Genomic DNA, 12,947 nt, shown 5'->3' on the forward strand with positions numbered 1-12,947 from the left:
TTGGCTGTGAATGTCCTGTTTATTGGGGTGTTGTCATGGGTAGGAGGCTCAGCAGAGCCATTCTGCCTCCTGCTTTCCAGTACTACCCCGTCCAGCAACTGCCTCTCATATATTAAGTATCAAGATGGTCAGTAGAAAAGGAGAGCGTTCTCCACTGGGGCTCAGGTATCACTCCTGAGGCTCACTCCTCAGCCTTGGAAGACAGTGTGGGAGCTTCAGCTTAAGGAAGAGGTAGGTGCCTGTCCGCCAGCCCAGCCTCAAGGGCCAGGAAGACCTGGCAATGGGTGCTGGAGGAGCCGTTAGCCACACCCCAGGGTTCTACAGTCTTTGGTTTGGATCAGGCTGCAGGCCAGGGTCCTGGCTGGCAGCCCCACCCACCCTGCGCCTCTGACACACACCCAGCGCTTTTCCCTGCAGGGACCCAGGATTGGATGGGGCCTTCCTGAGTGTAGCAGCTCTGAGTCGCAAGGGGAGGCCCACTTTCCCAGCCTCTCAACCTCCTTTCTGCCACTGCAGTTTGCTGGGAGAAAGGAGAGAGAAGCCTGGGGGTCAGGCAGGAGGTGTAAGTCCTGAGGCCGGATCTGGTACACAGAGGAGCGAGGTACTATCACAGTGCCGGCACAGAAGCTGGGATGTGGCTGTGGTTTGGGTCTGCAGGAGGTCAGCAGAGTCCTCTGAGGAACATGGAGGATCCCACAGGGCCACAGCAGGGCAGGATACCGCCCAGCAGTATCAGCCCTCAGGCCACGCCCAGTCCCATGGGGTCATGCCCTCTGAGCCGCTTGTCGCTCAGCACTCAAATGGCTCCCTGGTGAAGACATGGACTGTCACTCTCCCCAGATGGTCCAGCAGTGCCTGCATCTGTTCACCACCACCGATGCCTGACCCTCTGAGGCGCCACAGATGAGCCTGACCCAGTCCCCAGCCTCAGCCAGCTGGCAGCCTGGAGGCTGACAGGGAGGCAGGTTAGAAGTGATTTGTGTGTCCACAGGCACCCTGTCACACCATACCCTGTGACATATGAACTGAATGCTCTCAGGGCAGCCCCTCAGAAGCCTTCCCGGCAGATCGGGGGACCCCCTTCTGGTTTTTCTGACTCACTGCCTCATCACGTTCCTTCCAGGTCCCCAAAACCCCTGCATCATGATGGGGCCAGGTGCTACCTGGTCTCCCAAGGCCCTTCAGACCTTTCCACGTTTCTCATGTGGCACATGACAGAATCTCTCCCGTCCCTGGAGGCCAGCTCCCCCATGGCCAACCTCAGGCCCCCCATGGCATCTCAGGGCTCCTCCAGCCAGACTGGCACCATCCAATTAACCTGATGGTGGCTCAGCAGCTCAGCTCTGTGCCAGCCCTTGCAGGAGGCAGATCATGTTGTCCAGGCCCCAGAGGTAGCCGTCCTCACGGTTGCCCTCAGCCCAGGGCAGCCTGTGGCTGAGCGTCTGGTGGTCGGGTAAGGCCACCGTCTTGCCGAAGTCTATCATCCAGACCTTGGCCAGGCCGGTGTGGTCGTGCACGAAGAGGAGGGAGCTGCCTACCACCTGCCGGGGGAGAGACGGGAGGTTAAGGGAGGAGCAGGCACTGGCCAAGGTCCCTTCCTGACAAGCAGCAGAGCAGGGTGGTTGACAGCATGAACCCTGGAGCCTGGCTGTCTGATTAATATCCTGGCTGTGCCACCTCCTGGCTGTGCAGCCTTGGGCAGGTGTCTTAACCTCTTTGTGGTTCTGCGTCCTCATATACAAAGTGAGAGCAGGCCGGGCGCGGTGGCTCACGCTTGTAATCCCAGCACTTCGGGAGGCCGAGGCGGGCGGATCACAAGGTCAGGAGATCGAGACCACGGTGAAACCCTGTCTCTACTAAAAATACAAAAAATTAGCCCGGCGTGCTGGCGGGCGCCTGTAGTCCCAGCTACTCGGAGAGGCTGAGGCAGGAGAATGGCGTGAACCCGGGAGGCGGAGCTTGCAGTGAGCCGAGATTGCGCCACTGCACTCCAGCCTGGGCGACAGAGCGAGACTCCGTCTCAAAGTGAGAGTAATACAGTTAGCCTCCCTAGTCCGTGGTTTCATTTTCTTTGGTTTTAGTTACTCAGTCAACTGTGATCCAAAAATATTAAGTGGAAAATTCCAGAAATAAACAATGCGTAAGTTTTAAGTTGCACACCATTCTAAGTACTGTGATGAAATCTCGTGCCATCCTGCTTCGTCCCACCTGGGATGCAAATCATCCCTCTGTCCAGCGTGTCCATACTGTATCCGCAACCCACCCACTAGTCACCTAGGAGCCATCTTGGTTATCAGATCGAGAAAACACAGTCTATAGTTCAGTACTATCCAGTTTCTGGCATCCACTGGGGGTTTGGAAGAGATCACCTGAGGATAAGGGGTCGACTGTAGGATCATTTACCTCAGAGGCTGCTGGGCATATTATATGTATGAATTAATCTACATTAAGTGCTTAAGACAGTGCTTGGTACATAGCAAATACACAGCAAATGTTCAGTGTGAGGCATAATCAAAATGCACTGCAGCCTTGACCTCCTGGACTCAAGCCTCAGCCTCCTGAGTAGCTGAGACTACAGGCGTGCACCACCACGCCTAGCTTTGCTTTTTTTTTTTTTGAGACAGAGTCTCACTCTCTTGCCCAGGCTGGAGTGCAGTGGCACAATCTCAGCTCACTGCAACCTCTGCCTACTGGGTTCAAGCGATTTCTGGCTAATTTTGTTGTTGTTGTTGTTGCTGTTGTTGAGACAGAGTCTCGCTCTGTCGCCCAGGCTGGAGTGCAGTGGCGCAATCTCGGCTCACTGCAAGCTCCACCTCCCGGGTTCATGCCATTCTCCTGCCTCAGCCTCCCGAGTAGCTGGGACTACAGGCGCCCGCCACCTCGCCCGGCTAATTTTTTGTATTCTTAGTAGAGACAGGGTTTCACTGTGTTAGCCAGGATGGTCTCGATCTCCTGACCTCGTGATCCGCCCGCCTCGGCCTCCCAAAGTGCTGGGATTACAGGCATGAGCCACCGCACCCAGCCAATTTTTGTATTTTTAATAGAGACAGGGTTTCACCATGTTGGCCAGGCTGGTCTCGAACTCCTGACCTCAAGTGATCTGCCCGCCTCAGCCTCCCAAAATGCTGGGATTACAGGCGTGAGCCATTGCTCCTGGCTGCTTTTTTTTTTTTTTTTTTAAATACAGGGCTGGGCGCAGTGGCTCATGCCTGTAATCTCAGCACTTTGAGAGGCCGAGGAGGGCAGACCATGAGGTCAGGAGATCGAGACCATCCTGGCCAACACGGTGAAACCCTGTCTCTACTAAAAATACAAAAATCAAAAATTAGCCGGGTGTGGTGGTGGGCACCTGCAGTCCCAGCTACTCGGGGGGCTGAGGAAGGAGAATGGCGTGAACCCGGGAGGTGGAGTTTGCAGTGGGCCAAGATCGCGCCACTGCACTCCAGCCTGGGTGACAGAGCAAGACTCTGTCTCAAAAAAAAAAAAAAAAAATAGAGACAAGGTCTCACTATATTGCCCAGGCTAGTCTTGAACTCCTGAGCTCAAGCGGTCCTCCCACCTCGACTTCTCAAAGTGCTGGAATTACAGGCATGAGCCACTGTGCCTGGCCTTTGCTAAGCCAGAATGCAAACTCAAATGCCTTCAGGATCCAGAATGAGTGAAGAGAGCCTGGTAGAAACTAAATAATTGGATCATGCGCTGGTCATGGTAGTGCACACTTGTAGTTCCAGTGACAGGTGGCCCAGGCAGGAGGATCACTTGAGCCCCGGAGATCAACACTATAGTGACCTATGATCGCGCCACTGCACTCCAGCCTGGGCAACAGAGTGAGACCCTGACTCTGACCAAAAAAAATTTTAAAAACTAGAATTGGATAATGCCTTCACTTAGAAAGAGACAACTTCTCAGGCCTTGTGGACTGCCACTGATGACTGGTTTCCTTCTCTATAGCATGGGGATAATGGTACCAGCCCCTACTCATCAGGTGCCTCGCAGTGCTTGGCACAGTCAGCTCTCAGTAGATGCTGTTTTTTTTTTTTTTTTTGAGACAGGCCGGTGCAGTGGTGCATCTTGGTCATGCAAGTCCGCCTCCGGTTCAGCCTTTTCCTGCCTCAGCCTCTCAAGTAGCCGGGATACAGGCTTTTTTTTGTATTTTTAGTAGAGACGGGGTTTCACCGTGGTCTCGATCTCCTGACCTCGTGATCCGCCCGCCTCGGCCTCCCAAAGTGCTGGGATTACAAGCGTGAGCCACCGCGCCCGGCCGATGCTGTTTTATTTTATTTGTTTTTATTTTATTTTATTTTATTTATTTTTGAGACAGAGTTTTGCTCTTGTTGCCCAGGCTGGAGTTCAATGGCGTGATCTCGGCTCACCACAACCTCTGCCTCCAGGGTTCAAGCAATTCTCCTGCCTCAGCCTCCCAAGTAGCTGGGATTACAGGCACGCGCCAGCACACCCGGCTAACTTTGTATTTTTAGTAGAGATGGGGTTTCTCCATGTTGGTCAGGCTGGCCTCGAAATCCCGACCTCAGGTGATCTGCCCGCCTTGGCTTCCCAAAGTGCTAGGATTACAGGCATGAGCCACTGCACCCGGGTTTTTTTTTTTTTTTAAATAGAGACGGGGTCTTGCTATGTTGCCCAGGCTGGTCTTGGCACTCCTGGGCTCCAGCAATCCTCCCACCTCAGCCTCCCAAAGTGCTGGTATTACAGGTGTGGGCCACGACGCCCAGCCCCTTTTTATATCTTTGACCTGTAACTCATCAATGGTTTCCCCTCCATGCACCTGGACCCCGACACTCATACATCCACCCATGGCAGCCAGGGCTCGCACCTCGTGGGTCTTGAAGAAGGGGGAGATCTCCAGAGCTTCACGAAGTTCTTCTAGGCGTGCCACGTACTTTTGCTGTGTGACAGGGAGGGTTCCTTGGTTAGCATGGGGACTTTGTGGGGCCTTGCCCACCTTGAGCTCTGACCTCACCCCATTCCCCCAAAGGAGCAGGCAGGCTCTAGCCAGGATGGAATAGGGGAGCCATGGGGAAGACAGGGCGGAGGAGTGAGGGCTTGGATTCATCAAGGTAGCATGGAGAAGAGTGGTGGATTCCATGAATTTCCACTCCCATCTGGAGGTGGAGTCTGTCTCCCAACCCCTCGATCCAGGCTGGGTCACATGACTTGCTGAATGGCAGAAATGATGGTGGCCATTCTGAGCCCAGGCATCAAGAGGCCTTGAATTTTTACTTGTTCTCTTGGCCCCCTGCCTCCACTGTAAGAACAAGCCCAGGCCATCCTGCTATCGAGAGACGTGCGGCTAAGTCATAAGCCAAACGGCAGAGCTGGGAGCAGGGCCACCCTGGACCAGCCAGCCTTGCCAAGCCACCAACTGACCTCAGACTGAGCAAAGCCAGCCAGTATCAGTCCAGCCCCACCCAAAGCAGAAGACCACTGACTCTGGAGCAAGAATAAATGGTGGCTGTCTTAAGCTGCTACATTCTGGGACATGGGTGTCCCACTCACCAGGATGACGTGGTCTCCATCCACGAAATCCTCCAGCACTTTTGTCACCTGCTCCAGTGCCTGCGTCTTCTTGAAGTTGGTGTTACAGGTCCCATCTGCCTTCTGTAGGGCAGGGTGTGCAGGGGCAGGGTCATGGCCTTTTCCTTCCCACGCCCAATACCCAACAACCTCAAATACCTCCCAGGAGGCCGGGCACGGTGGCCAAGACCAGCCTGGGCAACATAGCCAGACCCCATCTCTATTTACAAAAAAAAAAAAGCCTGGTGTGGTAGTATGCGCCTGTGGTCCCAGGTGTGGGATCACGCCTGTAATCCCAGCGCTTTGGGAGGCCGAGGCGGGAGGGTCACTTGAGTTCACAACCAGCCTGGCCAACATGGTGAAACCCCGTCTCTACTAAAAATACAAAAAATTAGCCAAGTGTGGTGGCGGGCACCTGTAATCCCAGCTACTCGGGAGGCTGAGGCAGGAAAATCACTTGAACCCGGGAGGCGGAGGTTGCAGTGAGCATTGATTACACCACTACATTTGAGCCTGGGTGACAGAACAAGGCTCTGTCTCAAAAAAAACAACTTCCCAGGGCCACCCACCTGCCTGCACACTTGCTGCCAGAGGAGGAAGCCAGCTTACCTGCCCAGCCCAGCTCAACCCAGTCCCAGGTCACATGCCTGAGCCCCAGTCCTTCCACACCCTTCCAACCTTGAACCTCCTGGTTGAACCCATCTAGCAAAGTGGGCTTTGGAGCGGGGTGGAGCTGGCTTTGAATCGTGACTCTGCTCTTTTCTTTTTCTTTGAGATGGAGTCTCACTGTCGCCCAGGCTGGAGTGCAGTGGTGCAATCGAGGCTCACTGCAAGCTCTGCCCCCCAGGTTCATGCCATTCTCCTGCCTCAGCTTCCTGATAGCTGGGACTACAGGTGCCCGCCACCACACCCAGCTAATTTTTTTGTATTTTTAGTAGAGACGGGGTTTCACCATGTTAGCCAGGATGGTCTCGATCTCCTGACCTCGTGATCCGCCCGCCTCAGACTCCCAAAGTGCTGGGATTACAGGTGTGGGCCACTGCACCCGGCCGTGACTACTCTTTTCTAGCTGGGCAGTCTTAAGTCATTTTGGCTGCCTCAGCCTCAGTTTCCTCATCTGGAAAATGGGAATTGTGTTGGTGTCCACTTGCTAAGGCTGGTATAAGGATTAGAGGAGACCAGGTGTGTAGGATGCACAGCACAGTGCCTGGCATATAGTTATTTGAGACTAATGAGACTAATGTTATCTGTTATGTTTGAGTAGGGCTCAGAGAACCCACCTAAGTCATCTGCCACACTGTGCCAGGTACTATGTGGGCACTTGGCAACAGGGGGTTACACGACAAACACAGTCAGATGAGGGGGCAGACACTGATTAAGATGATCAGAAAGGAAAATAAGAATAATGAAAGAGTATAAGCAGCTATGAGGAGGTGAAGAGGGGACCCTGATCAATAGAACAGAAATCAGGGAGGGCTTCCCTGAGGAAGCAAAATTTGAAAGGAGACAGAAAAATGACTGAGAATCAACCAGACTGGGGGCACAGACGGAAGAGACCAGGGTGTGGTGGCATGCACCTGTGTCCCAGCTACTCAGAAGACTGAGTTGGGGGGAATCACTTGAGTTTAGGAGATTGAGGCTGCAGTGAGCTGTGATCGCGCCACTGTACTCCAGCCTGGGCGATGACAGAGTGAGAGCCTGTCTCAAACAAACAAATAAACAAAAAAAATAGAAGAGCATTCCTGGCAGAGGGGTGCAGAGGCCTTGTGGCAGGAAAAAGCAAGCCTATTTCAAGTAAATGCAAGTGCTTCACTGTGCCTTAAGGTACACAAAAAGAATGAGAGGAATGAGAGGCTGGGCATGGTGGCTCACGCCTATAATCCCCGCACTTTGGGAGGCTAAGGCAGGCAGATCACTTGAGGCCAGGAGTTCAAGATCAGCCTGGTCAACATAGTGAAACCTCACCTCTCTTAAAAATACAAACAATAGGCTGGTCACAGTGGCTCATGCCTGTAATCCCAGCACTTTGGGAGGCCGAGGCGGGGGGATCACAAGGTCAGGAGTTCAGGACCAGCCTGGGCAATATGGTGAAACCCTGTCTCTACTAAAAATACAAAAATTAGCCAGGAGCAGTGGCGCGCACCTGTAATCTCAGCTACTTGGGAGGCTGAGGCAGAAGAATCGCTTGAACCCGGGAGGCGGAAGTTTGCAGTGAGCTAAGACTGTACTACTGCACTCTAGCCTGGGCGACTGAGCGAGACTCTGTCTCAAAAAAAAAAAAAAAAAAACAACAATTAGCCAGGCATGGTAGTGCATGCCAGTAATCACATCAAGTCAGGAAGCTGAGGTGGGAGAATCACTTGAACCCAAGAGGTGGAGGTTGCAGTGAGTTGAGACTGTGCCATGGCACTCTAGCCTGGGTGACAGAGCGAGACTCTTCCTCAAAAAAAAAGAGAAGAATGAGAGAGATGAGGCTAGATCCTAGAGGGCCCTACAGGCTATGGAACTTTGCTTCAAGGTACTAGGGAGCCACAGAAGGGTTTTGAACAGGAGAATGGCATGGTCGGATCTGCAACAGGCATTCTCATACATTGCTGGTGGGATGTGCGGTGGCATAACACCAATAGCGGAAGTTTGGTCATCTCTAGCAAATTTCCCATGCCTTTAATCTTTGACCCAGGAGTCCTGCTTCTGGAAATCTACAGCTCAATCTGCATACTTGCAAAATGTCTTATATGCAAAGTGATTCTTTGAGGCCTGCTAATGGCAAAAAATGGAAACAACCCAGGTGTCTGTTTATAGGGGACCAGGCACAGTCACAAAAACAGTGTTACATAGCTGTGGGGGGAAAAAAAAAACAGAAAGAGGAGGCTTTCTATGGAATGATGTGGAAAACTCTCCAGGGTGTTACTATTAAGTGAAAATAGCAAAGTACCAATCAGTATGCGTACTGAGGAACATTTCGGATCTACAACTCCATTTACTTGCACTAACAGGAAGAAATACAAGAAACTGATAAAGTGGTTCCCCACGAGCGGGTAGAGAGATAGAGGGACAGAATGGGAAGGACAGCAGCAGAGTTGGGAGAGAAATTTCTCCACATTTACCCTTTTATAATATTATTTTGACTTTTGAACTGTGGGACTAGCTATTCAAACAATCTTTTTTCTTCTAGAAACAGAGGCTCCCTATGTTGGCCAGCTTAGTCCTGAACTACTCCTGGCCTCAAGCAATCCTCCTGCCTTGGCCTCCCAAAGTGCTGGTATTACAGGCATGAGCCACCATGCCTGGCCTATTCAAACAATTATATTTAATTTGACAAAGAAAAAGGAATGCAAGAAAGAAAAAGAGAAACCTTCTCCATAGCCGGGGGAAAGGGATCTCTCCAGCTCTTGTGCTGCAGGGAGACCAGGGCCAGGATGCCCAGGGAGACCAGGGCCAGGATGCCCAGGGAGACAGAGGCAGGAGAAGATGGGGCTGGACTAGGACATGACCATGGAGAAGGAGAGGAGGAAAAGATGGACTCAGGAGATGCTCAGGCAGACGGATAAACAGAACATGGGCTCTGATGGGTGTGGAGGTAAGAAAGAGGCTGGGCTTCCCCAGCCCCAGCCTTTCATCCCACGCCGTCTCCTGCACTCTCTTGTGGCTTTCCCCAAGAAGCCCTGCCTGGGATCTGGCTATAGGCCTTTCCGGGACAGGCCAGGCGGTTCCTAGTCCTCACCTTGATGCCCTCGATCCGGAAGCCCAGGGTAGAGGTGGAGCTCATGGTTTCCCTCCACTGCATGTAGCGGGGCTTGGTGACCGCACCCTGGGCATGCTCCTCGGGGGTAGGGGCCCCAGGGTCCACAGCCACCATCTTCTCATACATGTCCTTCCGGGGACGGGGACGTTCCCGTGCCTTCACTAGCTCCTCTTCCAGATAGGTCCTGAGCACACAGAGGATGTGACAAAGGAAATTATGTAGAACAAACTGGAGGGCTTACCCTTCCTGATATTAAGACATAAAGCCACAGTGTGGCACAAGAATGGGCAAATCAATGCACAGAATACAACAGAGTCCACAAAGACACACACGTAGAGTTGTGCAGTTTATGATAAGGCACTGCAATTCAGTGGGGAAAGGGAAGTCTTTTCAATAAACAGTGCTGGGTCAACAGGACATCCATATGGAAAGAAATGAACCTGATTCCTACCTCCCACACACAGAAACATTAATTCTAGCTGGAATGTAGGTCTAAATGTGAAAGCTAAAACAATAAAGCTTGTAGAAGAAAACATAGTATTTGCATGATCTTGGAGTAGGAAAAGATTTCTTTTTTTTGTTTGTTTTTTGAGACGGAGTCTTTCTCTGTCCCCCAGGCTGGAGTGCAGTGGCGCGATCTCGGCTCACCGCAACCTCCACCTCCTGGGTTCACGCCATTCTCCTGCCTCAGCCTCCCGAGTAGCTGGGAATACAGGCGCCCGCCAACACGCCCGGCTAATTTTTTGTGTTTTTAGTAGAGACGGGGTTTCACCGTGTTAGCCAGGATGGTCTCGATCTCCTGACCTCGTGATCCGCCCGCCTCAGCCTCCCAAAGTGCTGGGATTACAGGCTTGAGCCACCGCGCCCGGCTAAGATTTCTTAAACAATGAAAAAAACTGACAAACTAGACTAAATTAAAGGTAGGGCCAGGTGCAGTGCTCATGTCTGTAATCCCGACACTTTGGGAGGCCAAGGCAGGAGGTTCACTTGAGCCCAGAAAGTCAAGATCAGCCTCGACAACATAGCAAGACCCTGTGTGGTGTTAGTTACAACGTATATTGGTTTCCGTCTATGGTTCCTGGCTGGTAACTCCCATAGCCCTTGTTACAATCTTTTTTTTTTTTTTTTTTTTTTGTTTGATGCCCGCCCGAGCTAGAGTGCAATGGAATGGTGGTGATCTCGGCTCACTGCAACCTCTGCCTCCCGGATTCAAGCAATTCTCCTTCCTCAGCCTCCCGAGTAGCTGGGATTACAGGTGCCTGCCACCACACCCAGATAATTTTTTGTATTTTTAGTAGAGATGGGGTTTCACGATGTTGGCCAGGCTGGTCTCGAACTCCTGACCTCGTGATCGGCCTGCCTCTGCCTGCCATTTACAAGTGTGAGCCACCACGCCCAGCCTTTTTTTTTTTTTTTTTTTGAGACGGAGTCTCGCTCTGTCACCCAGGCTGGAGTGCAGTGGCGCAATCTCGGCTCACTGCAAGCTCCGCCTCCCGGGTTCACGCCATTCTCCCGCCTCAGCCTCTCCGAGTAGCTGGGACTACAGGCACCTGCCACCGCGCCCGGCTAATTTTTTGTATTTTTAGTAGAGACGGGGTTTCACCGTGGTCTCGATCTCCTGACCTTGTGATCCGCCCGCCTCGGCCTCCCAAAGTGCTGGGATTACGAGTGTGAGCCACCGCGCCCGGCTTTTTTTTTTTTTTTTGAGATGGAGTCTTGCTCTGTCGCCAAGGCTGGAGTGCAGTGGCATGATCTTGGCTCACTGCAACTTCTAGAACCTCCCGGGTTCAAGTGACCCTCCCACCTCAGCCTCCTGAGTAGCTGGAATTACAGGAGTACACCACCACACCTGGCACATTTTTGTATTTTTTTAGTAGAGTCAGAGTTTCACCATGTTGCCCAGGCTTGTCTTGAACTCCTGGCCTCAAGTGATCTGCCTGCCTTGGCCTCCCAAAGTGCTGGGATTACAGGCATGAGCCGCTGCACCCGGCCACAATCTTTTGTCATAATTTTGGGTGTGTTAGATCTCAGGAGCCGGCCTCAAGAAACCAGAATCTCTCTGACCTCCTCCCGCCCTCCTTTCACCTGCCCCAAGGCAGGACTCTAATCTTTCCCCACCTTCTTGACTGTGGGTTTTAGGACCCTCCCCAGAGAGGATCCCACCCTATACCCTAGGGGAAGGAATGCTGGTGTCTTAAAGCCTCCATAAAAACCCAAGGATTAGGCCGGGCATGGTGGCTCACGCCTGTAATCCCAGCACTTTGGAAGGCCAAGGCGGGCGGATCAGGCTGCTGCATTCCAGCCTGGGCAACAGAGTGAGACTCTGTCTGCAAAAAAAAAAAAAAAAAAACCCCAAGGATTGGGTTCAGGAGCTTCCAGATAGCCGACCCTGTGGAGGTTCCTGGAGCATGGTGGGCCCAGGGAGGGCATGGAAGCTCCGTACCCCTTCCCCCGTACCTTGTCCTACACATCTCTTCATCTTTTGCAGTATCCTTTGTAGCAGCACCCAACCAGGGACTGGTTTTGTAGAAGACAATTTTTCCCACGGACTGTGAGGGGGATGGTTTCTGGATGAAACTGTTCTACCTCAGGTCATCAAGCATCAGTTAGATTCTCATAGGAGCACACAATCTAGATCCCCTGCAGGCACAGTTCACAATAGGGTTCACCCTGGACCGGTACTGGTCCGCGACCCAGGGGTTGGGGACCCCTGCTTTATATTAAACCAGTAAAGGTAGGTAAGTGTTCCCCTGAGTTATTTCAGCCACTCCAGCAAATTATTTGAACCCAAAAAGGAGGACATGGGAACTCCAACTTGGAGCCGACCAGTCAGAAGTTTCAAAGGCCTGAACTTATGACTGGTGTCTGTAGCTGGGGGGCAGTCTTGGAGATTGAGTCCCCAACCTGTGGGGTCTGACACTATTTCCAGGTAGATGGTGTTAGAATTGTATTGGAGGACATCCAGCTGGTGTCCGTTGCTTGGTGTGTGGGGTTAAAAAACCTATACATTTGGTCACAGAAGTCTTCTGTGCTGTCATTGTTGTGGCAGTGGTGTGAGAATGGAAAAGCATGGATACAGAGCTTTTCCTAAACAGCGTGTCTCTACAAAAAAATTGAAAATTAGCTAGGTTGATAGTAGGTGCCTATAGTCACAGCTACTCAGGGGGCAGAAGAAGGAGGATCACTTGAGCTCAGGAGTTCAAGACCAGCCTGGGCAGTACAGAGAGACCATGTCTCTATACAAAATAAAATATAGCCAAGCCTGGTGGGACATACCTATAGTCCCAGCTACTCTGGAGGCTAAGGTGAGAGGACTCCTGCCTGAGCCCAGGAGTTCAAGGCTACAGTGAGCTATGATCATGCTACTGCACTTCAGCCGGGGCAAGAGAGTGAGACTCTGCCTCAAAAAATAATAATAATACAAATACTATTTTGTTTATCAAAATATGCTTATCAAAAGACTACTAAAAGAATGAAATGGGAGAGTTGAAGACTGGTGTGTGTCTGTGTGTGTGTGTGTATACAGCCTCCCAGAGCGTTGGGATTATAGGTGAGAGCCACTGAGTCCAGCTTGAGAAAGCAATTAGAGTTCACTTCTTGCAGACCGGGCGCGGTGGCTCACGCCTGTAATCCCAGCACTCTGGGAGGCTGTGGTGGGTGGATCATCTGA

The 12,947-nt window shown here is 52.0% G+C and overlaps 1 protein-coding gene across 1 annotated transcript in view; it reads right to left on the reverse strand.

The window, feature by feature from the left end:
* The window catches only part of ITPKC (inositol-trisphosphate 3-kinase C), a 26,836-nt gene continuing 13,889 nt past the window's right edge, over positions 1 to 12,947 (reverse strand). The window contains exons 4-7 of the mRNA XM_032172867.2: positions 9,257 to 9,461; positions 5,515 to 5,616; positions 4,832 to 4,903; positions 1 to 1,541 (exon numbers count right to left, since the gene is read on the reverse strand). Of these exons, the coding sequence (XP_032028758.1) occupies positions 1,338 to 1,541; positions 4,832 to 4,903; positions 5,515 to 5,616; positions 9,257 to 9,461 (583 nt within the window). The 3' untranslated portion in view covers positions 1 to 1,337. The remainder of the gene's footprint in view (positions 1,542 to 4,831; positions 4,904 to 5,514; positions 5,617 to 9,256; positions 9,462 to 12,947) is intronic.

The sequence above is a fragment of the Hylobates moloch genome, unplaced genomic scaffold (assembly GCF_009828535.3).
Source record: "Hylobates moloch isolate HMO894 unplaced genomic scaffold, HMol_V3 SCAFFOLD_13, whole genome shotgun sequence".
NCBI lineage: Eukaryota > Metazoa > Chordata > Mammalia > Primates > Hylobatidae > Hylobates > Hylobates moloch.